The sequence below is a fragment of the Mustela nigripes genome, chromosome 15 (genome assembly GCF_022355385.1).
Source record: "Mustela nigripes isolate SB6536 chromosome 15, MUSNIG.SB6536, whole genome shotgun sequence".
Taxonomy (NCBI): domain Eukaryota; kingdom Metazoa; phylum Chordata; class Mammalia; order Carnivora; family Mustelidae; genus Mustela; species Mustela nigripes.
The window spans coordinates 81,651,648-81,677,300 of record NC_081571.1 but is presented as its reverse complement, the minus strand read 5'-3'; the positions used below and the strand labels follow the sequence as shown (position 1 = coordinate 81,677,300).

The following is a 25,653-nucleotide window of genomic DNA, read 5'->3' as shown; positions in this document are numbered from 1 at the left end:
GTGAATGGTCTGCCGGATGGCACGGGGGGGGTCTCCCAACCATGCCAGAAGCCCAGGGGGTCCCACGCCCCACTCCTGCCACACATTCCCCGTTGATCCTGCTCCACGGGCCCCACCATGCGTCCACCTCCCCACGTGCAACCTGGAGTCCCCGGAGACCCGCTCCTCCACGTCCGGCTCTGACATGGCTGACCTCTCCTTCATCTCACTTAAACTCTCTCCATAAAGCCTCACCGGCTTCTCAGCTCCGTCATCAACCAAGACCTGAATATTCCCGCCTTACCCTGTCCGCTCAGTTTTGCCCACTGTTTCGTCAGCACCCTGCAGGGACTCTCCATCCTCGGCACACACGCTGTGTGTGGGTTCCTTTGTGATGTCGTCCTCACCTTGCCTTTTCCTGGCTAAACACCTCCCAGCCGTGAGGGTCCCCCACTTCCGCCACACTCAAATGTATCAAACCCCCCATTCTCTCCATTGTCGTGCTCCCCGACACGCTTGCACAGACGACTGCAAACCTTTTTCAAGCCTCAGCTCGATGTCAACGACTCCAAGAAATCTTGGGGGTCCCCTCCCTGGATTCCTCCACTGCCTGGTGCAGATCTGTCTGCAGCACACTGCCCCACCTGGTCTTTGTCATGTCCCTGGCTTCTGAGATGGAATGTTCTAGACGTTCCATATTTTCATCCCTAAAGTAGCTCACAATATCTGACATGTTGAAAACATCCAGCAAACTATTGCTAAGTGAGCAGGCAAAGGAAGGGGGAGAAGAAAAGTGAAATGAGGAAGTGGGAGAAAATAAAATTTTAATGATTATTTAACTATTATTTTGATGTAATGAAATCTATCATAGTCTTGTATAAGTAAGCATCTTTATTTACAAGCCAAATATCATTACATATTTTTTTAAAAATATTTAGTATTATTTTAATGATAACGAAAGGATATTGCCTTTCCGGTGACCACCGCCTCCCACCAATGTATAAAAACCAGAGACTGTGCTATTCTGTAGCGTGTTTTAATAGTCACCACGGAGAAGTGCAGATTTCCAGAGCCAGTCATCTCCCTATTTTTATTTCTAACATGTTTAAGAGGTTTGGCTGCTTTTGTCTGCTGGTCGTCCTCTCCAGCTGGGGGTGGCTGGCGGATTTCTCGCTGACCCCTGAAGAGGCAGGGAGGGGGCAGGGCTGGGTTGGCGGTGGCCGCAGGGAGCGAGGGAGCAGGTGTGGTCGCGGGAGGGGTCTGCTCTGCAGGGGTCCTTCCCCAGGCTGCGGTCCCTGCTGGGTGTGCCCTCCCAGTGCTCTCACCCTCCTCTTCCCCGCTGTAAGTTTCTCAGTACCCCTTTCCCTCAGCTGCTGCTGCTGCTTCTACACGTTCAGACTGACTGGTATTACAAGAAGGAAGTCTGTGGCCAATTTATTTAAAACCACTTTAAACTGTCTAAAAACAGGACTGCCGAGTAGATGAACTTCAGTGAAAGTGACAGAACAGATCAACTCGAAGCCTACGTCTCTATGTAATGTCTGAGATGTGTGCTGCTCGGAACAGTGTATCCCACGTGTGAGCACGGATCTCCGCTACGGAAGGAAAAGACGCAGGCTACAGCCTCATGAATTCAATCCCAGACCCCCCACCTCTCCCACCGATTGATGCAAGGATTTGCTGCAATGCTGGTGGTCTTGGAAACCCTCTCCAGCTGCCATAATCACCACCTACCAAGTGCAATGTCCATACATGGGCAAGGTTCCTAGGAAACCCGCCCTTGTGAAACATTTGAGCTAAGCATCTTGCTCGCCTGCACTGTTCTTAAACATGGCTGTGTCCAGCTTTAAGTGGTGACTCTCTTTACAGCGTTCCCTTGATGGCACGGAATGCCTAACTGCAATCTCTTCTCTCTCCTTTTCCCTCATCTCATTCTGTCTTTCGAAAGTTCTTCACTATCACGCATGCCTTGATCCACACGGTGTTTCTTCTTCCTGGTACCCTCAGTGAGTCATTCCCCAATTTAAAGATGTGGTGGACAATCTGTACTCCATATGTCTGGTTCTCTCCACCACACAAACCCTTCTGGTCACAGCTTCCAGAGGCTTCGTATCCCTGTCGCTTTTCAGACATGGTGCTCTTTGGTTTCCATCTACAACACTAGCTATCATCTACTGACTTCAAATGTGCATATTCAGTAGCCATTAGACATCATTACCCCAACCCACTGCATCCAAATCGGCCGCCTCCTCAACCCTGTACACCTGCTTCCCCTCTGCTGTTACTCTTCTCTGTAATGGGCACCAAGACCAGGCTGTAAAGCAAGCTAGACCTCAGAAAGTCACCCTCATTCCTCACCTGTCCGAAGCCCCATGTTCATAGTCACTAAGTGATACTGCTTTCATTTTCAAAATACTTTGGTTTTCATTAGCGTCTTTTAGGTCTGTTTAGTTTTCCAGTGTTTTAACTTTAGCTCTGGTCATGTTTACTTAAAACCAAACTCCACTTAACTGCTAGAAGTAGTTCTTTTTTTTTTTTTTTAAAGATTTTATTTATTTATTTGACAGACAGAGATCACAAGCAGGCAGAGAGGCAGGCAGAGAGAGAGGAGGAAGCAGGCCCCCCGCTGAGCAGAGAGCCCGATGTGGGACTCGATCCCAGGACCCCGAGATCATGACCCGAGCCGAAGGCAGCAGCTCAACCCACTGAGCCACCCAGGCGCCCTAGAAGTAGTTCTTAACCAGAGGTGAGCCTTCCCTCCTGGGGAAACTTTGGAGGGTCTGGGGACATTTCTCAATGTCATCATGGGGGTTGGGTTGGGGAGAGGGCTCCTGAACTCTGGTGGGTACAGTCTGAGTATGCTCCCACATTCTATAAGGCACAGGCTAACTCACTACAACAGTATATGACCCAAAATGTCAAGGGGCAAGGTTGAAAAACTCTCTGCCAGGGAGATCCAGCTCAGGGCTTAGCAACCTTTCTCTATAAAGAGCAGGTAGTAAATGCTTCGGCTTTGTGGGCCATATTCTGCATCACAACTACTCTGCTCTGCCTTGGTAACACCAAAGTGACCAAGGACAATGCAGAAACAAATAGACATGCTCAGTGCCAGAGAAACTGTATTTAATCAACAGGCTGCTAACAGAGTTTGGTCTGTGAGCCACAGTATGCTGTCCCCTTATCTTAAAGGAAAATAAAACTACATTATTTTCCTGTTTCTAAACACTTAATGCTTATTACAACAGGATAAATCCCCTATATCCTAAAATACACAGGCCTTGCCTTTCTCCCTGCTATCATTTTCTTTGCTTCCTTGTTTTCCTTCTATGCTCACTCTTAGGTCACTGCAGTAGGAATGTCTTTCCCTGTTCCTTATGATGCTCCTCACCTCTTCCCTTTAATGATATTACTCTTACCCAGCCTGAGTATCACTCTAAGTCTGAGGTTTCTGTTATCATCTCCTTCAATAACTTTATTTCTCATCACTACTCAAGACTTCTCTAGGAATTCCTTATGATTGCTTCCATCTGGCGAGGTAACAGGCTTTACTCCCAGGATCCGATGATGAACTACAATCCTCTGGTGAGTCTATGTCACCCACTCAACTGGGAGGTGCTCTAGACCTGAGCAAGACTTTCCCATCTTTGTGTCCTCAACACTCAGAATGGCCACAGGGAGTCTTCAGAAACTCAGTACCAAATTGAATTAATAACTTTTATAGCAACATCTTTGAGCTTTCAAGCTTCTGGGTCTTTGGAGAGCACTTGGCTAAGATTTCGGGCAAGAAATTAAAAGAAAAAAGAACATTTTGAAGGAAATAAAGCACCTGTGTTATATAACATTTTACTTTCTTAGATCTTATTTATTTTCTTAATTTTAAATACTTCAATAAATAAAGTAAGAGAATTCTGAGAGAATGCATAAAAATCATACTTATAGTTCATATCTTTCAAAGTCTGTCTTCATCAGGACATTTGTTTCTTGAAACAGATAAATTATTGAAACATAGCTCTGCATCTACATCTATATCTATAATTTCCCTGACCACTGGAAAGGAATGACAGTGAAATATAGTAAAGGCCAGAGGTATGTCCTTAAATCTTAATTTTCTGAGCCTTCTTCCTATCCATGTCTGATAAATGGTTACAGCAGTATTTGCAGGGTAATGGTTGCTGTAAAGATTTTTGAGATAAAGGTACTTTTAAAAAAGGCATATCCTCCTAATCTCATTACTTATTAATTTTTGGAATGTCTTAGGAATTTATTGATGTCTCAGGGTTTACCTGCATAAAGTACTGGTCAATACTCAATAAGAGAATAGGAGATTTCCTGCTAAGTCTTGAAATTCTACTCTTGACCTAGCAGGTGGCACTTTTTTTTTCTTGAGCCAAAACATTTTTTGGCATAGGATGGGGGGCAGAATGCTCATAAACCTGTTTAGAATCCTGTACAAAAATATGCATTTCTGACCATTTTGGTCCTAGAGACGTCCAACCCATGAATTCCCTAAGAATAAGAATGAAAGTCATCAGCTTCCTGGACAATTTCTAACGTGCTTAATTTTAGCTTAATTAAAATCCCATGCACATTCAAACAAATATAGTATTCGCCTCCACTTCCTATCCAAAACTCTTGTCTAGCATCATCATTTCATAAAATACCAGCTGCTCTATGTTAATTTTTATACAGAAATACAAGTCTGTTTAGGAAAAATTAGTATACATAATCTGAATAATCAAAGGAGAAAAGTGTACCATTATTTGAACTATCAAAATTATCTTAAATACACGTTTTAAAATAATACTCTCACTTTCAGAAGTTCTCTGTTTTAAGGACAGATTATAGGTGCTCACAAGATAGCCCAAGAACAATGTAATAGATGAAGTACCCATCTAGTAGGAAACAATATTAAAAATAAATTCACAGACTTCTGTTTTCAAGTCAAGATGGGGCAAGAGTGACTGGTCTTACCCTCCATCCTCAAACAACTTAAAACTAGACAGCGTATGTGAAGCAATGGTTCTCAGGGTATGCACTGAACACCAGTCAGGGAAGGTAGTGATCCTTGAGAAAGAACAAATAAGGTAAGTCCTAAGACCTCCTAGTTGACTTCATGAGGGAAGATTCTAGACTGTGGCCCAAAGAGGGATCCCAAGTGAAGCCCAGGGCTTTCCCTGGGTTGAAGGTATGGCCCTGGAAGGATGAAGGATGCCAAGGTAGCTTCAGTTCCCAGAGAAGGTAGTCTGAGAAAAGACAGCGCACCAAGAGAAGGTTCCAGAGACCTTCAGAGCCTCACTCTAGTCTCTAGTAGAATATTGTTCCCACATGTGGATAAACTACCTAAGTCCCAGAGAAGATCTACCCAAATGGAGGAAAGAATACCATCCCAAGGCAAAGATGGGACACAAGGAAGGTGGTTCCCATCAGCCAGAGTGAAAAAATCCACAATTTATGAGGCACTGGATAGAGAAGTTAATTATTTTGCATAATTAGTATGGCGTAATGAACCCCAGACTACATACTGCTCTAGTTCTACCTAGCAAAACATAAGAGCAAAACCTCAAAACAAGAAACTATTTCCAAGCGGCTTAATTGTTTTCTGGACCAAACTCAAAAATATTTATAGAAATACAAAAATATGTGAAACTCATGTAATGTCTAGTATTGAATCAAAACTTACCAGGCATGTAAAGAAGCAGAACACTCTTATCTATAAGAAAGAGAAAAATTAATCAATCAGCATTGACCCAGAAATGGAATTAGCAGACAGATACTAAAAGATATAATGCGAAAGACACGAAGGGTTTTTGAAAAATCCAAAGTGAACTAAATATGAAAATTACAGTATCTGAACCAAAAGATGCACTGGGTTGGATGAAGTGTGGATTAGACATTTCAGAAGAAAAGATTAGTGGACCTGAAGATATAATAACAAACTATCCAAAATGAAACAGAATCAAGGCTAAAAACTGGTAACACCTGTGATTTGCACTAATCCGTGATGAGAGGCCATGGGACAAACCCACAGATCTGACACACATGGCATTGTACATCTAACTTAGAGGAGATAAAAGGGTAGATAGAAAAAATATTTGATGAAATTATGGACAAAAATTTTCCAGATTTTATGAAACCTGTAAACTCACAGGTCCTAGAATCCCACAGATCGAAGCAGCTTGATGAACCCAAAGCACAAGCAACAAGGAAAAAATCACACCAAATTGCATCATTCTCAAATTACTCAAACGCAGTAAAAAAGAGAAAATCGTAAAAGCACACAGGAAGGAAAAAGACAAATCTTACACAGAAGAGCAAAGAATGACAGCCAACTTCTTCTTGGAAAGAGTACAACGCAGAGAAGTAGTACCTTTAAAACACCAGCAGAAAAAAACATGTCAAGCTACAATATTTCACCTTATCTAAATGTCTTTCATAAACGAAGGTGAGAATGTGCACCAGGAAGGAACTGTATTGTAAACCACGGACAGTGTGGGATGATGAAGGTCAGTGCAGGTTCACCGACGGGACGATAAACATGGAAACAACTTATCTTCACACTCATAAAAACATCCAGAGAGATTTAACAAAATCCTGCTGAAGGGTATTGATGTGGGGGAGGCTGTGCATTTGTGGAGGCAGGGTTGTGGGGGGTGATCTATCGTCCAGTCAGTTTTGCTGTGAAATTAAAAGTGCTCTAAAATACGATGTAAAAAAAATTAAAAAAAAATTGAACTGAAAGATGACATTTGTAGATGATCTATGTACATATAGCTCGGAGCTGAGCCATGCGTTCACGAAAAGCTTTACTGTGTCACTTTCCAGAGCTCCGCCTCCTGTCCAGGCTCATGAGCACTTTCCCGTTGCCTGGATATCCCCCTTCCTGTCCTGCAGCCTGATGTCTCTGGCTTTATTTACCTCTCTTCTCTGCGTACTGAGCGCATCTGCATCTGGGGCTGAAATATGAGCTGCCAAGAAAGACAGGGGTTCCCTCCGCACATTTGGGACCGCTCTTCTGACTGGGGAGGGAGGCTCCCCTTCCTCGGAGGAGAAGTGCCTGTGAGCTGCTGGCACGTGAGAGAAGGGAGGAAATAAAAAACCAGTGTATTTCGACACACTTGGAGCTTTACGAGTTTCGTATCCTGTCCCTTGAGGCTGAAGTAGGGGGCTTCTTCTGGAGCTGTTTGTTTGCAACAGTACTGACTTCTGGGTTTAGAGATGCCTGGATTCCAGGCTTGGGGGTTCTGGGGAAAAATGGTAAACTCACCATCAACTCAAAGGTACTATTTAACTAAACAAAGGTGAGTTTTATTAATTGCCTTTATTAAAACAGAAATAAAGACTTCCTGGAGTGCCTGGGTAGCTCAGTGGATTAAGCCTCTGCCTTTAGCTCAGGTCATGATCCCAGGGTCCTGGAATCAAGCCCCACATCAGGGTCCCTGCTCAGAGGGGAGTCAGCTTCCCCCTTTCCCACTGCCCCTCCCCCTACGCCTGCTCTCTTGCTTGCTCTGTCAAATAAATAAATAATCTTAAAAAAGAAAAGAAGAAATAAAGCCGCCTTATTGTTATTCCAAACCACATAAGGTTGGAAAAAGAAGAACGAAATAGATCTAAAGCATGCAGAAAGAAAGACATAATAAAAATAAGAATGGAAATCAATGAAATTATTTGAACATAAAACAATAAGGATAATCGAAATCAAACACTTATTCTTTGCATAAATAAATAAAATTGATAAAACTGTAGCAAAATTGATAAAACCCTTGACTGGTAAAAAAGGAAACAGAAGACACAATTATCAGTAGGAGAAGCAAAGAAAAGATGTTGTCACTAATCCTGTAGATATCAAAAGGATTATAAGGGAAGGGTATAAACAACACCATATAAATAAATGTGCCAATTTGGACGAAACAGAGCATTTTTCAAAAAACACAAATAACTAAAATGTAACCAAGATAAAGTACATAACGTGAATATCCCTAGAACTATTTTAAAAAATTGGATTTATACTTAACGTCCCTCCAAGTAAGAATTCTCCACACCCAAATGCTGTCACCTAAGCAAATCTACCAAATATTGAAAGAAAAATTAACACCAATTCTACACAATCTTTTCCACAGCATAGAGGACAAGCCACAGTCTTGGGAAAAATGTTTGCCAATTAAATATTTAACTCAATAACTCATATGTGTCTCCAGAATCTACAAAGAACTCTAAAAAATAATATACCTGATGAAAAGTTAGGCAACAAACAGGAAATTCACCAAAACAAGACATACAGAAGAGTCCATGGAGAGACGCTGAACCTCCTTAGTCATTAGATAAAAGCAAAGTGAAATCACAGTGAGATACCAGCACACATCCTATTAGAATGGCAGAAACAAGATGGCTGGTCAAACCAAGCACTGAAGATGGTGTGAACAGAGGAGCTCTCACACCCTCCTGGTAGGAATACAGAACAGTATGCGCACTTTGGAAAGCAGTTTGGGAGTTTTTTAAAGTTAACTGTGTACCGGCTATATGTCTCAACACTCCACGCCTCTATTTTTACCCTTAACCCCACCCCCAAGATGAAACCATGTCCACCGAAGCCTTGCACATGAATGGTCAGACTGGCTCTACTTGCAATCGCCAAACGCTGGGGACAGATCATGATCTGTAACATGTGAGTCACACGGAAAAGGACTACGACTCGGTGAGCTCCTGAAACACATGACTGTGTGTGTGAATGCCAACATTACTGTGCTGAGTGAAAAAAAGCCATGCAAAACAAGTACACACTTGATGATTTCATTTGTATGGTATTTCAGGAAATGAAACGAATCTATCGTGAGCAAAAGCGTACTGATGCTTGGTTGGAGAGGGAGAAGCAGGGGTGGGGGAGAGGGCAGGAGTACCGAGGGATATCGGGAATCTTCAGCGGGATGACGAGTAGGTGCACCACCATGACTTGAGGAATGGTTTCTAGGATGTAGGTTTCTATCCAAACTTGTCATTTATTAAAACCTAAAAACAGATGCAGTTTATTGCATGTCAATTCTATTTTATTAAAACTGTTAAATTTTTTAGAAATAAATTAACATTCATAAAAAGAATTCAGAGAAACTTAGCAAAAAAATGTGTTCTGGATGCCTACGATGGAAACCAAAGTCCCCGCTTCTTCTGATGCTGGTTTGCATGTTAAGTAAACACAGAGGAGTGTTTGCACCCGGACGGAGAACAGCAAGGAAAATGGGTTCCCAGGAAGTGGCTAGTCTAGCATGTCGGTGAAAAGCACATGTAGCTCGTTGAACTGCTGGGAGAGATCAGGACACAACACGTGTTCTGATGTGTCTGGTCAGCAGCGAAACTGTCAAACACCAGTCGCCCGTATTTGGTTGCATTTTTGATGTCTGAGTGTATTTAATGGGTCAGGATTATTCTCAATAGGATATACTGAAGAGTAGAAAAAATATGTTATTTTTTTTTCATATGTGTAGCTTTATCAGTGTAATTTGGTTATAATGCAGTTTTGTCAGCTACTGGGAATCTTAATGAACTTTTCCCATCCTCAGTGGCCACACTTCCGTATATGCCTGAAGTTGTGTTGAAAATGTATGGAAATAGGCGTCTGTATAAGGAAATATGGATCTCTATATTTTTCTTTGGGGTAAAGTGGATGGCCCTGTACCTTGGAATGATAGGACACAGGCCGAAATGTATGCTGAGTTAAATAATTTAATTTTTCCTAGTATTTTTTAATAAGTCGAGTAGGGATCACCAAATTTAGACACCATAGTATGATATAAAGATGTCACATTCTTTTACCCAATATTCTTACTCAATATTTAGCAATTGTTAATGGTAAAACAAATAGAAAATGGAGGCGTATCTTATACAAACAATGGATTTGAATAGCCTAGTCTACAAGAATTGCAAAAGTCCTCAATGAGCTCATGCAGCTAAGAATCCCTTATACATAGGAGATGATCTAGAACTTTCTAGAAGGAAAGAGTGTCAGAGCATAGAGAGAAGGAAAGGGGAGGTAAGGGAGAGGGCAGCGTTTAAAACTGTGACCCCAGCAGTGCCAGGGTGTCCTTCAGAGGTCATAATTTTTGTCTATTTTCAACATTTGTTGTTTATCTGAAATTATAATTTAACTGGGCATCCTGGATCATACCTGGTAACCTTCCCTGTGCCCAGGCCCCAACCCAGCTAACCATATCAATATTTTTTTAACTTAGTGAGTTTACTTAGCCAGTATGGTTGAGGGGCACTGATTAAAAGAATTTGATCCTAAGAATGCTTGGGGTGTGCGTGTGTATGAGTGTGTGTGTGTGTGCTTATGCACGCACACACACGTTGTGTGTTTCATAACAGGTTTGACAAACAGTAACAGAGATACAAGGAGCATGAACATTCCCCGGAAAATTCCCAATGACAGCCTGAATATTTTGTTAATTACTTCAAAAAAGGCGACGCGGTTATTAGCCACCAATCTTGTATCGGGCCCTGCGTCAGGTGCTGGGGACACGATCTAAAATAAGAGACCAGCGTGGAACACTAAGGCTGTGTCTAAATAAGACGCGAGGTGGTATTTTGGTAATAATGGGAAGAGGAAACTTTCTTTCTTCCAGATCTTCCTCTGCCAATAATGAGGAGCCGGAATGGGAAAATTACCATTAACACCCCGTTTCTAACATGCGTTACAGGATGGCACGTTGAAATTAACCGTCCTCGGTGGACTTGCGTCAAGACAGTATTGACTAAGAGCCTCCACCCTGTACCGGGAGGCTTGAGTGACCGGGACCCAGGAAACCTGACTGGAACACAGATCTTCAATCAACCGTCGCATAAGGCCACTGGACTGGTGCTGGGGACCATGCGTGTCCTGTATCAGTACGTGGACATGCTTCCTCTGCAGCAATGGTCAAAGCGTAATAAAGAATTAGAAATCAATGCATAAAAGTGTCTAGTTAAGCAGGGTTGAACTGTTTAACCCTGGCGTGACAAGATGGTTATGGCATTGATGTTGGTCTTGACACGGGAGTATACTGGGCATGGAAAACAGATCACCCCGTATCTGCACTTTCTCCAAATATACCCTTCGCTGGGACAGGGCCTGTTGATTTTTTAATAGCCCATGGTATTAATGATACCTTTTAAAGTTTTTTCATGGGTGCCTGGGGGGCTCAGTCGGGTAAGCATCTGACTCTTGGTTTCAGCTCTGGTCATGATCCCTGACACTCTTTCCTTGTAGAAAGTCCCAGTTCTTAGGGTCATCAGGGTCATCAGACTGGGCCCTGCACCGGGCTCCATGCTGGGCGTGGAGTGCTAGTAAGATTCTCTCTGTTTCTCTCCCTCCCCCTCCCCCACTGGCTCATGCATGCTCTTCTCCAAACAAATCAATCAATAAAAAGGTTTTCCCTGATAATTCTGTAAAAGTCAATTTTGAAATGATGTGTGCATCTCTAATGCAACATGTGTGGATACAACTTGCTTGTTTTCCTGTCATGTTAAATAATTATTGCCTTAGTGAATTTAATGTATAAATGATGCCTTCTATTTCTTAGCTTTGCAGAGACCTGAAAGAATTTTCTTCAAAAAGGCAGCCCATGAATATGATGAATGCCACACTTGGTATTCAACTTCCTGAATGGGACTGTGACTGTTCTGTGTCATGATGATCAGAGCTGGAAAAAAGTCACACTGCCCCTATCACTAACCATCTGTCAGTTGAGATAGTTCATATTATTCCTATTAAAGTACTTTCCTCTGGAGTCCCTCACTATGTGCATTGACAATTTTCGGGTCACTCTGTAGGATTCATTTTTCTGCAGATTTCATTGTTTTGAATATTTTATAAGTTCCTGCCTAATATCAGAGATCCCACTTCTCCAGATCTACAGAAAGTAGCTGAGGCCCTCCACAGAAACACGCTGGGAGAGATTTGAAAGAATATTAAAGCTTAAAACCATGTTATCATCACCATATTTTTAAAACTACGATTTTCTAAAAATGATGGGCTTCCTAACAATAAGACAAATTGCCTTTATTCTGAAGTTGAATACATTCTGCTCAATGTAGAAGTCTTTATTTCATATAATATAAATACTTACTTATTAAATCACCACGAAAGTAAGTTTTCAGGCTTTGTAATAGGGTTTTACAACAATATAGTTAGAGTAGAGGGTTCAAGTGAGCACATTGTAGGAAGAGCACAAAGTGGGTCAGCTCTAACTGTAAATTACTCAGTTAAAAATAGCATCTCCCTAAACATAGATCATCAGTAGAGTCTACTGTGATTTGATGTTTTTATTCCTAAATACATTTCTACTGCATAAATTGGTCCTCCATCCCTGTGGTACCACAGAAACTGCCTTTCGTTAACAGAGCATTTCAAAGAACAGAGGAGAAAGTCATAAAATAAAGCTATTTCTTAAACCAACATGGGAGTACACATCCAGTACTGTTAGATAGCTATCATATGACTAGAAATCTCAGGGAATGACTCACGATATTTTGGAGGAGTGTGAGAATATTATTAAACTATGACAAAGGCAAACCTGGGACCATTGTCTTGTGCTCAAGTCTACAGGGATGTCCAGAAATGAAAATATCTCAGCATAATTCGAGCAAACATTTTAAGCTGGTTAGCTATGGACAGTTCTTTGGCCACTAATGAATCTTAAAGAGGATATCAATGAATACTCCATATTGGAACCGAATTTAGAGCTCAGCTATAAAACTGTACCGAAAATAAAACATTCCTAATTCATGCCTTAGTTCATCCAACAAATACTGGCTAGCCACCTATTACGTGCACACAGGAGAAGGTTTCCTTAAGAGAGCTTGTGTCTACCAGGGATGCAGGAGATTAAAGATTCTTGGCAATGTGCCAAGACTCATGAGCAGGTGGGGGCAGGGTGGGTAGGGTGGCCAATGTCCTGGTTTGCCAGGGGTGGTCCCAGTTGATACCTGCATTCCTGTCAAAATTAATTAAATTTCGCTGTAAAATGTGTCCTGGTTTGGTCGATAAACTACAGAGTCACCCTGGTCACTGGCGACAAACAGTATTAGATTCTAGAACATTCTGCCTGTGGTATCCTGCTCTCTAGAGAGAAATCTACTAGGGATAGGTTCCTACATTTAGTGTGTATGACGAAGTTAGTGTGTATGAATAAGCTCCCTTCCACTATTTAGTCCTGGGTGTCTCAACATGGAGGTGATCAGGGACCAGGCACTGAGTCAACACAACACGCAATGTCGAATTAGTCTCATCGGGAAGGACGACTACGAGGGACTGAGTGTTTGTTGTCCCATCCCGCCCCCCCCTTGAATTCATATTTTGAAGCCCTGACCCAGTATTTGGAGACTGAATCTGTCGATAGGGTCTTCTCGTAGGAGAAAATTTAGGTTATGGGAGGTCCTGAGGATGGAGTCCTGATTCAGTAGGATTTTGCGTGCATTCTTGCTCTGTCTCTCTGTCGCTTCTCCATCTCTGATCCTCACTCTCTCGTTCCCTTGGTGTTCACGCTTCCTGGAAAGGCAGTAGGGCTCATGGTAGGAAAGCAGCTGTCTACAGTCTAAGGGGAGAGCCCTCACCAGACAAGCCCTGCTGGCTTCTTGATCTTGGACTTCCAGTCTCCAGGACTGGGAGAAAATAACTATCTGTTGTTGAAGCCATGAGTCTGTAGTGTTTTGTGACCAACACAGTGACTGATGGCTCGCTCGGGTCATGCTAGGGTCCCCAGCTCAGCCAGGATACCTGGAAGTTCTCTAGCTCATTGGAGCCAAGGGAGAAGCCAGGAAGAGTGATTCAGAAATAGAAATTTAACTTATGTGCATGGAATTCTGGACATTTCACTCAACAAGGCAAGATAATCAGATTTGGGACTTTAATTCCTTTGGAACTGAACATTTCTGGACTTTCATTTACAAGACGTATTAATCTTTGAACTTTCATTTCTCACGGGGATCTTAATAGTGGAAGAAGATGTACAGTCAAATTTGGGGAATATCTAGGCTACTGGGATTTTATTATCTGAGTTGCTCTTTTGTTTTATTTGAATATTTCCATTTATTTGGGATTGCAGAATCTCTGACAGACTCAGCTGGACACTGTCTAGACAGGGTTTGTAACTGGAAATAAAACGCACTTAGCCATGAATACAGAGTGTCCTTGAAACCCATTAAAGTAATGCACTGTTGGGCCACTTCAGAGTCTTTGGGTGCAAAATCTATATTGCTTGTCAGTGGCCCCAGAAGGTACACAAAGATGCAGTGGGGTGTTCATGAAGGACGGCATGTCCCCTCAGGGGACTGGCCTCACCCCAAGGTTGTTGACAGGTTTACTGGAGGAGTCCAACACCCTCGAACACAAAACACCGCAGAGATTCACCAAGGCCCTTCCTCTTCTTTTCAACTGGTTCCTTAGAGATGCAGGCAGACAACGCTCTCCTAATCCTGCCCACTTCGTAAGGGAGGATGTGGCGGTGGACTAATGTGACTGGCAGTTTTGGTGAGAAAAATACAGAGCCTTCTCAGCTGCTCATAATAGACAACTGCTCCTGGCTCACCGTGGTCTTCCTCAGTTTCTCCAGGCTCCAAGCCTTCCCCAAACAGCCCCCCTCATGGGGAAGTGTGGCTGAGTCCGCGCTGTCTGTAACTGAGGGTCAGTCTGGCCAGTCTTAGGGTTGGTTCTGTTAGCAGGAACTGTTGGCTCTTATGCCAAGTGCTGTCTTTAAAGGTGACATTTTGATCATTTTGTCTTCCCACTTTGGTCAAAAATTGAATAAGGATAAAGATACTATTGATTAGGTCTCTTCAAAGATCCCAATGACAACCTGAGGTTCTTTGTAGACTCCTGAATCACTGAGATCATTCACATAGAATCCATGAAAACTACCCACTAAGGGCCACATTAAAAACCACTGTTGTCCTATAAACAGAATTAAATAATTTCTAAGTATGAAACAAGTAACTTATGGGTAAGTATTTAAAGCTGGTTTGGCTCTAAAAGCAAGATCATTTTGTGATTATGTTTTGCCAAACATAACTTATAATTAAAAACATGGTGATAGATCAGTGGAGGGGGCATGGGGAAGCGCATATAAATCAAGTAATGAATAATAAGATTCGGAATTCTGGGACTGAATTTCTAATGTTCTTATAAAACTGTTTTAGAAATACAATAGAATTAATCGTTAAAATAATGAATTCCTGTAGCTTCCTGTCTATTTTCCTAGAACAGCACAATCATCCTGATTTCATTCGTTTCATGTTGGATGCTTACTGGAGTGGAATTATTTAGTAAATTATTTTAGACTGGTCAGTGTGGAGTATTTTTCCAAGGAACTGTTAGAAAGTTCTCAAGCAGAGAAAGTCAATTATCAGATAGTTTCACTTATTTGCAGAACATGAGGAATAGCATGAGGACATTAGGAGAAGGAAGGGAAAAACGAAGCAGGGGAAACCAGAGACGGAGACGAACCATGAGAGACTGTGGACTCCGAGGAACAAACCGAGGGTTTTGGAGGGGAGGGGGTGGGGGTGGGGAGAGCCTGGTGGTGGGTATTGTGGAGGGCACATATTGCCTGGAGCACTGGGTGTGGTGCATAAGCCATGAATTTAGGAACCCGGCATCAAAAACTACTGATGTACTATATGGTGACTAACATAATAAAAAAAAATAATAAAAAAAATTGTAAAATATTTTTTGTGTTCACTTTTTTCTTATTTTACATGAAATCGTGCAATTCTCCACTTGCAAGGATCACTTTTCTTACTCACTTGGAGCTCACTTTCCAGAAGTCATGATTCACCAGCCCATTCTCCATCAGCCAGCTGCCCCGTTGCCGCTGCATGACCATGCACGGTTGCTGGTGAGGACAAGGGATGCTGGTGGCCGTGAACCCCACGAAGCTAACTGGGTTGTTTTTCAGGAAGCAGAGCAAAAGAAATGCAGAACGAAGGGCCCAGGTCTGCATCCGGAGACATCTCCAGGGATTTCTTTTCCCCATGGAGGTCAGGGTGCTGCTCGGGGGCTCCTGCTCTTCCAGCAGGAGGAGGGCGTGGGGAACGTGAGCACACGGGGACAAGGCCGTCGTCAAGGCCACACCAGTGCCGCGGACTGGCTAGAGACACCCTCTGGGGTGAGAGGGGTGAGCCGGTACCCAAGTCCCTGGGGACCGGGGTTTGCTCCGAGGGCAAACAAATGCTGCAGTAACAGCAGCCCGGGGGGGAATGAGGGCGAAATGAGTGACCCTTGGGGACAGTGCAGCACAGTGCCCGGCCTCCGCCATGCGGATGAATGCGCCTGAGGCATATTTCAGCCAAAGCTGGTGACTCGTAAGGACATAACTAACCCGTATCTGGGTAATAAGAGTAGTTGTGTGGAACCTTATTCTGAGGACCAGAGTAACGAGCCTGGAGCGGCGATCTGGGGCGTGTGACCCACAGCAGGCCTCCGCGCACACGGGGAGGACCTCCCACCCGAGTGACATCTGAGTCAGCAGGACGCTCCACGAGGACATGAGGGACGAGCATGGGAGGCAGAAACAGACAAGGGATACTGACCCCGGGACCAGACCCCCGAGCCAAGTCACGGAAGCGCAGAAGCAAACCTCAGTCACCTTTCCCTCTCTGTCCCCTTTCTATAGACACGGTTCCCCAGCTCCACTGGAAAGGGGGGATGGGCCTAGATACGGGGTCAGCTGCCCTGGGGCCCAAACCACCTGCACTCTGTTCCTGTGGGTCTGTCCCCCACATGCCGTTGGCAGCTGCGCGGGGCCCCACGCGGAGCCGGGTACAGGCAGGAGTGACCTCGAGGCCTGCAGCTGACAACCATGACCATGTGGCCTTTTCTAGAAAAAGTTCACACATGCCCTGAGTAGATTGTGGGGGAAATGATGATTCACAACCCACTGAGCCCCCAAACAGGTTCCCAATAAAGAGAGAATGATGCTTCAACTGAAATGGCTTCTAGAACCCATGCTGACCCTTCTCTTCCCACTTCCCCATTTCACTGAAGAGTCACCAGTCCTCTCCTCCCGGACTTCATGAAGCCCTGAGATGAGTTGTAGCAGGAAGAATACGGTCAGCCTTGGCACGACCACCCCCAAAGGATTTGCCAATTAAAGCTTTTAGGACATTTAACGGCTCCTGAACTTACTAATTCACGTTTCTATTAAAGATGCATGGACAGCACCTGGCAGCCTATCCATGTCACAAGGAGAACTTCTAGAAGATTCCAGCTCAGACCTACGGCTCTGGCAATGCTGGTTCACTGGGCAGCTGCCTTCCCCGTGGGCTGAGTCCAAGAAACCGAAGTGTGGCTTCCTTCAACTGTCTCCTGGCACCCAATTTCCCATCAGGGCTGTGAGCTTCCACAGCCTGACCTTTCGGCAACAACTGTGTCATTGAAACAAGCTCAACATTCAGACTATTTCTAGGAGGGATCTCATCCAGTGACAGTCTCAGAGGACAGGTCATTCTCCCTCACCACGCCAAGCATAATACCACTACTGGGGGCGCTTCTCAAGGGCACGTCTTTCTGTCTTTCCCAAATAAGGTCACGGCCCCAAAGGGTGAAGCCTGGAGTGATGTCCTGCTCTCCCCTGGCAACCGTAAGTCAGTCCATAGATGAGCGGCGGGCATGAGCCCCAGGCTTGTCCCCCCGCATCCAGAGGTAGATTCCAAAAGATTTCCCTGTCGTTTCTGGAAGAAGATAAAGCGTGAGAGCCTCGTGCTCTGAGCAAAGCAGAGACTTACAGGAGTGAGACACGCCATGGGCCGACTTCCCACTGGGAAGAGGTGTTCTTTACGATGTCGCAATCCCAGAACTCAAAGAAAGTTCTGGAAAATGATGGTACCACACCTTACAAGGTAAAATGCAGGGTACCATTCCTTGAAGGACTTCTCGAAATAATTTCCCTAGGGGTGCCTGGGTGGCTCAGTCAGTCCTGGCTCAGGTCAGGGTCTCAGGGTCCTGGGGTCGAGCCCCACATCAGGCTCCCTGCTCAACAGGGGGTCTGCTTCTCCCTCTCCCTTTGCTGCTTCCCCTGCTCATGCTCTCTCTGTGTCAAATAAATAAAACCTTAAAAAAATTTCCTTAGCATTGCTTCATATTATACTTCCCTCAATTCTAGAATTGGAAAAAAAACAAACAAACAAAAACAAAACCATGATGGTGTAACATTATTCAACACATTGAAGTCACATATACTTATTGGGAAGAGATGAAATAATAGGAATTCTTACACATCGGGGCAGCGGTGGAAGCTCTTTCTTATTGTTCCCAATTATTTGCATGTTCTCCCTTCAAGGGGATACGGTAGCTGGTTCTGACATTGGCCACCATCCATTGCTTCTTCCAGGGGTAGACCTGGGTTGGTCTGCAACTGTTTGACCAAGAAAACACAAGGGGAGCGATGATGGCCCAGTTCCAGGCCCAGCTTCTAGAACTTCAAGTTTCCCTTCTTGTCCCAAGAACTGGGAGCTGCCAGGGAAGAGTTCCAGACTGTGCTGCTGGAGGAGCACCAAGGCACATGAGCGAAGAGGCCATCGTGCACGTCCAGCCCAGCTAACAGGAGAGTCTTCTGCTATCTGGCTGCAACTTTTGGAAGACCCCAAGCAAGAATTGCTCACCTGAGCCCAGTGAACCCACAGAAGCAGGAGAAATAACACATTGTTTTACATCATGAAGTTTTGTGATGTTTGCTACATAGTGACAGATGAACGGAGCCAGGGGTTGGTTGTGTGTTGTATAGTTTCTCCAAGGAGTAAAACATTTTCCCACCTATTCCTGTTGGCCTTGGCCCACAGATTGCCTTTAGGCAATGGAATATAAGCAAGTGACAAGTGCCACAGCCCGGCAGCTGTTGTAACAGGCATTCCGGCCGTTTCTCCTCTCCCTCTGACACAGAAAGGCCACGTCCCACCTCTTCCTGGGACCATCAGGGAAAAGACTCTCGTATCAGAGCTGGGCTGAGCTTCGCTGTACTACTTCCAAGTCACATAAATGAGTACAAGAGAGAAAGTTTTGCTGTTACAGGCCATGGACGTGGGATTTTATCTTCCGCAGGATCACTGCTGAGAGCTGTCCTTTACAAAGTCATCTGAAAAATTTCATGAGCCAGACCGACATTAGGGAAAGTCATTGACATGGAAGAGCGTATGAGAGCCATTCCGCTCAGTGTCACTGAGCGGGCTCGAGAAGCACGAAGGGTGGCAGGCGTTCTGCTAGAGTCCAGGCATGCAGTAGGACCTGTCTGTCATGCAAGCAGCCTATGGTCTCCTGTGGGCAGCAAATATGTTCTGGAAGGGGTGAGAGACTCAGCGTTTCAGCCTTTTGCATGCCAGGAGACAACACTGAGGACATTATGAAGTACGTCGCTAATTATTCGAAATATAACAATTTAACGACGCATGAGACATTTTTCGCTCTCAGGCCGTATGAAAGTAGGTGACAGGCCAGATCTCGCCCAAGGGCTGTGGTCCGCTCACTCTGGTCCAGTGGTGGAGGTTGGCCGTAAAGGACTATTTCCAGGCAGTGTACCACAACTGTCTTGCTCAAGCATTTTCTGAAGCATCGAGGAGAGAGACCAAGCAATTTAGGAATCTATGAAAGATTCTCCAAAGGAGGGAATGCCCGAGTGAATCCTGAATATCAAGTAAATACTGTGAGTAAATGGACACAAAGGCAAGAAGAATGAGAGAGGTTTTGGAACCACAGGATACGTGCACCTAAACTCTGCTTGCTTCCACTAACACAAAAGCATTTCATCTAAACTAAACACAAGAGCATTTCATAGCAAGAACAAGCACCAACAATTTCCCAACGTCATCCGTCCAGCTTGACGACCATGGACGCCACGGAAACACATCCTACAAGACCAGGTACCCTCGCCAGCCTCCTCTGCCGTCACAAAATACCACTGACTAGGCAGCTTAACAACAGAAGTTTATTTTCTCACAGTTCTGGAGTCTGGGAAGTCCAAGGTCAAGGCGCCGGCCAATTTAGTTTCCATGGAGGTCTCCTCCTGCCTCCTGCCTTGCCGTCTCGCTGTGTCCTCACATAGCACACACACAGAGAGCACCTGCTCTCTGATGACTCCTGTCACAAGGACACTAATGCTGTAGGATCAGGGCTCTAGCCCCTGGGCTCACTCCACGCGGATTCCCTCCCACAAGCCCCATCTCCAAGTGCACTTACAGTGGGGGTGAGAGCTTCAGCCTATGAATTTTGAGCGATGTACGACTTAGCTCAGAGTAACAGGACACCGGTTGTGGATCATGATGCTCCTTTCCTTTTTCTCGTATGTCCAAACTTGCAGAGTCTTTCGTTGTGGAAGGCAGGACCTTACATCTTTATCATTCCCCCCGGGAAGCTACTGATGCTATTAGGCAAACGCTCAGCAGGCATACCTCTACATTTAATCAAAACTGGATTCGCTAGACTAATGCGATTCTCCAGCCTCAGTTAGGAAGTCTCAGAATGATCGACAGTTATTAAAGCCGAAATACCACAAAGCAAATTTGCAATATCATCACATCCACCTACAGATTCCACAGGAATGTCATTATCCCCATTTAGTGTCATGTTGGATTTCAGGAAAAATAAACGCCATTCAGATAAGTAGGTGCTTGCTTCACCACAGGACATCTTTTGCTTCTCAATCTGATACATTTGTGGCGATTGTATCCCTTTCCGTGTACTAAACAAAGTAATTGGTTTTCAACGGGTTTTATTCTCTAACAATTAAGACAAGGTGATAGGAAGAGAAAATAAGTATTTTACATAGGAACAATACATCTGTTATCAGTTATCAATTTAATAGGAAGTTTTGGCAAGCAAAACTTCCTATTAAATTGCACCTTTAATCTCTGTTTATATAATGATGCTTGATTGCCTGGGGCAATGTCAAAGTTCTGATGAGCTTTCTAAATAAATATTAAATTATAGTGGAACCACTACGCTCTACACCTGAAACTTAGGTAACGCTGCATGTCAACTACACTCAAATACAAAAATTATGTTATTTCCTGACATGACAGTATGTGATTTATATTTTATTCCAGTTCTGTAGAAATGGGTCATCTCTGCATGGACCAGTGTGTTTTGTGACAATAGCCCACACTGGCATCCTTCATTTAAGGAAGAGGGTGGCAAGATGCCTGCGTGGCTCAGTCGGTTAAGCCTCCAACTCTTGATTTTAGCTCAGGTCTTAATCTCAGGGTGGGGAGTTCAAGCCCCACATTGGGCTCCATGCTGGGCATGGAGCCTACTTAAAAAAAATATGGTGGCAAATTTCCACTAATGTAAATGAATAATTCCATCTCTATTGATATGCCACTGAAAATAAGGATAAGTAGAAATCATATTTCTTTTAAATAAGGGGCTGGTAAAAGCAATGCAAAGATTTACCAAAAAATATTATTTCTCATCCCTGCTACTCTTTTAAACAAACTGTGGCTATAGTCTCTGTTATATAGAAATATTTCTTTAAGTTGAATAAAGAACAATCTGCAAGGCTAGGTTCATTCTGAAAGCGCTGGTTAAACACAATGCCCAGTAATTGTTATTGTGTAAGACGTGGTCCCTGCCTAGAGGTCATGGTAGACAAGAGATGCATATATGTGAAATGCTGTACTTAGTTTTAAAAGACATTATTTCATACACTCTTTTCCTAGAGGTCCTGGTTGAGTATATACGTCAAAGTAGACTTAGGGGAAAAAAAAAAAAAAGAAAAGAAACAACAAGGCAGAAAGCATTTCCTAATCATTGCGATATGTAATATAGATACATACATGGGGACACACAGTCACGTTCACCGTCTTCTGCTGGGGAAATAGAGCAATTCAAATACCTTGTTTCCAGTTAGCAGCTTCTTCATGCTAGTGGCTCAAGTGGAACTTCTGGTCAACCAAGTATTAAATCTTCTTTTCTTTTTTTTTTTTAAAGATTTTATTTATTTATTTGAGTGATAGAGATCACAAGTGGGCAGAGAGGCAGGCAGAGAGAGAGGAAGAAGCAGGCTCTCTGCCGAGCAAAGAGTCCCATGCGGGGCTCGATCCCAGGACCCTGAGATCATGACCTGAGCCGAAGGCAGAGGCTTAACCCACTGAGCCACCCAGGTGCCCCCAAATCTCTTTTCTTAAATAAATGGTTTGTCGACTAGATTTTCCATACTAGTTGTACAGTTAGTTTGAACCAGAAATGCTACATTTTATTCTTATAATATTGATAATACTTTATATCCATATTATTTTAAAACTTTACCTTCTTTTATACAGGATTACTAAATATTTTTTTCTTTTTTTTCTTTTCTTTCTTTCTTTCATTCTCTTTTTTTTTTTTTTTGCTTACTTCCCTATTATTTTGTAATTGCCTAAGAACAAACATTGTCATTATTTTCACCAGTGCCTGTGTTGCAATAAAACTTTATTTATAAAAATAGGGGTGGGGGCTAGATTTGGCCAATGAGAGTAGTTTCTCTGATGTAGAAAAATATTTTTTTCATGGACATAAGGGAGAAAATAATCACATATATACGTTCTTTTATTTTTATTTTTGAGGGGGGCAGAGGGAGAGAATCTCCTTCTTCTTTTTTTTTTTTTTTAGGGCAGGGAGGGAGAGACAGGGACCCTTAACAGGCTCCATGCCTAGTGTGGAGCCTGACGTGGTGCTTGATCTCACAACCCTGAGATCATGACCTGAGCTGAAATCAGGAGTTGGATGTCCTACTGACTGAGGCAGCTGGGGGCCCCTATATTCTTTTAAATAAAAAATTTTGAGTAAACATTACATGCAACAATCTTAGAAATCTTTAAATCCAAGAAAATCTACTCACATAAAGTAACATGAAAACGGTTTCCAAGGTATCAAAGTTCTATAACTTTTTACAAAAAGCTTGCTCAGTGCGTTTCATTGTTTCCCAGAGTATTTTGTTTACTGGGCTTAGAAGAATGTATTTGAACCTTTAACAAGACAGGTTTGAACTGTGTGGGCCCACTTAGACGGAGATTGTTGTATATAAATATAGTACAGCACCGTAGATGTATTTTCTCTCCCTTAGGATTTTCAGAATAACATCTTCTTTTCTCTGGCTTACTTTATTGTAAGAATATGGTATATAATATGTATAACACACAAAATGTATGTTAATCCACTGTTTGTGTTATCGGTAGGGCTTCTGGTCAGCAGTTAGTAGTTAAGCTGCGTGGGGATCAGAAGTTACACACTGATTTCCCACGGTGCGTGTGGGGGCAGGCACCCCAACCTCCCCCATGGTTCAAAGAGTCAACTGTATACACAATAAAACCAAGGCCTGAAACAAAGAACAAAACAGGAGACCCTTGCTAGCACGTCAGCAGGATGTCACACCGAGCACATACATAATGTTTCAAGAGCAGAATTTACCTTGACAGGAAATCCGAGAAGGAAAGGCGAACAGGGTAACCGTATCGGATGGTCTTCACCATGTCCAGGACCCCAATATATTGTAGCTGAGCAGACACATAAAAATTATCAAAAGTATCTGGCAGCCTTGAGTTATTGGGCTTGATGCAATGAATAAAGTGTGGAGTCCGCTTCTGAAGTTTTCCGATAATATCCGTTAGAGATTTCTAAGGAGAGAAGCAAAACACAGCTTATTCTCCAAAGACGACACTGATGGCAAATATAAAGAGCTTTTCAATAAAAATGTTTATCTTTGATCTGTAACTCTTTTATTATGAAGTCTCTGTGGCGTGAGTCTGTGTGTGTGTGTGCGCGCGTGCGTGCACATTGAGTGCTTACTTTTATTTGAGGGTACTCAAGGGGTCAAAAATGGGGAAAAATATACATATACCCTCTACAGTTGATAAAATCAAAATCTCACTTTTGGAAAACCACAAAACCCACTAACCCGGAGTTGCGATGCAATGGTGACAGGACCTCCCCGTTCCAGTCGCTGAAGAAATGTGGAGGTTCCTTTCTTCTTTAGTAACTGTCATGAAAATAAAAGGAAATAAAGCAAGAGCAATTTATTTATTGAAGTATGTAGTCCTTTACTTTTCATTGAAGTATCATTGACACTTGTTTCAAGCATACAGCACAGTGATTTTCATAGTATTTTCCTAAAGTCCACAGAGAAGAAAGAAAGCCAGCCTCCCACCCACGTGAGTGAATTCACTCACAGGGCGGCACAGATCTACAGCAGACTGTAACATTCAGTACCAAAGGATTCCCGGCGATGGTACTCTAACTGGGGACATGGGCAGCTACTTGTTAAATAATACCACAGCTGCCCGCCTCTCGAGTACACTGAAGCTGCGTCCTGGCCCATCTGAGCCCTGAGGCCAAGAGCTGACTCTTCTTCAGTGGGCAACAAGCGCACGCGAGTGCCTTGTGCTGCCGTCGCACGTGTTTATCCAGAAGTGGTAGCTTCCTGCCCGGCAAACAGATAGTCATGTGTGTTACAAAACCAGACGTTCTAGCAATCCCTGGTTTGTTCCCTTAAGTTAACCACAATCAATTTCTTCCCATTCTATTTTTCTTGACCTTCCTCTTCTCTTTTTCTTTTTAACTGCTCAAAGGAGTAGTAGATTACCTATCTGACAAATGGCAAGACTCTGTATTTTCTTCGATAAGTCATTGCATACAGCTCTTAAAAGAAAAAAAAATCATACATAGGAGAGATTAAAGGATAATGGAGATAAAAGAAGTCAGTTGGAAATGAGGCCAATGGGGAAAGAAAGAAAGGGCAGAAGGTAATTAATTAAATCCCACCAGGGGTTAAAGGGAGCCCCAGCCACAGACCTACTGTATTGCCTTTCACAAAATCACACAGACTCAGACCAACATATCTATTGATCTACAATCATTTACATTACAATAAAGAGGTCCTGATAGGAGAAAAACATCGGATGAAACCTTCTTGTCAATATGGTATTGTTGCTAGCACGGAAGCAGCCCATTTCCTTCCACTGACATGAACTGTCAAGTTGGAATGTTCAGTCCTGACAAGGGAACATGAAAGGGGCGACTGGTCCAAGATCAACGGGTTTTCTACAGATGCCAGCCAAGTGCGACGCTCGGTAAGAGTGGGGGGACCCTGCCCATCCTGCCGGTCACGGGCGTGCGTGTGCAGGGATGAAGGCAGTGTGCACAGAAGGGAGGCGTGAAACACTTACAGAAGAGTCATAAGAAATGAATCTCCATCCCTGGAAATGGAACACTCAATTTCCCTTTCTGGGCGGAGGAACCACTGTGAATTATCTTCCTTTTGCAGTCCTTTAGGGAAAAGACTAATGGCCTCTATGCCTGGTAATGTTTAATAATTAAGGTTAAAAATTACAGTTTAGAGGTGTGTGGTGATTCTGTGCTCTTGATTTCCAGGTTGACTGAGAAAGGAAGGGCCAGGAGGTTCAGTGAAACCCTCAGGAGTAGAGATCTTCCTTATGAAGGGTAACTCTTTATTTTTTTTTATGTAAAAAATATGCCACTTTGTATTTAGTGAAATTGAATTCCTGTGTTCAGACAGTCCAGGAATGACTCCATCAAAGGATCCCTAATTGTAGGGTCCATTGGCTACACACACACACACACACACACACACACACACACACACAGAGTGCACATACTCACTCATCTCTAATATGTTATCTACATCTTGCCACTCTTCCAAAATAGAGCTGATTTTAATTATGCTTTTA

At 43.4% G+C, this 25,653-nt stretch overlaps 1 protein-coding gene across 5 annotated transcripts in view; it reads right to left on the bottom strand.

Annotated features, from left to right (window-relative positions):
• MYO16 (myosin XVI) overlaps positions 1-25,653 on the bottom strand; it is a 576,627-nt gene that overhangs the window by 107,443 nt on the left and 443,531 nt on the right. For all 5 annotated transcript variants that reach the window (XR_009400078.1, XM_059378159.1, XM_059378158.1 and 2 more), the window contains exons 26-27: positions 23,865-23,945; positions 23,378-23,583 (exon numbers count right to left, since the gene is read on the bottom strand). Coding sequence is in view for 4 of the 5 variants with exons in the window: in XM_059378159.1 (XP_059234142.1) it covers positions 23,378-23,583; positions 23,865-23,945 (287 nt within the window). In the remaining variant the exon portion in view is untranslated. The remainder of the gene's footprint in view (positions 1-23,377; positions 23,584-23,864; positions 23,946-25,653) is intronic.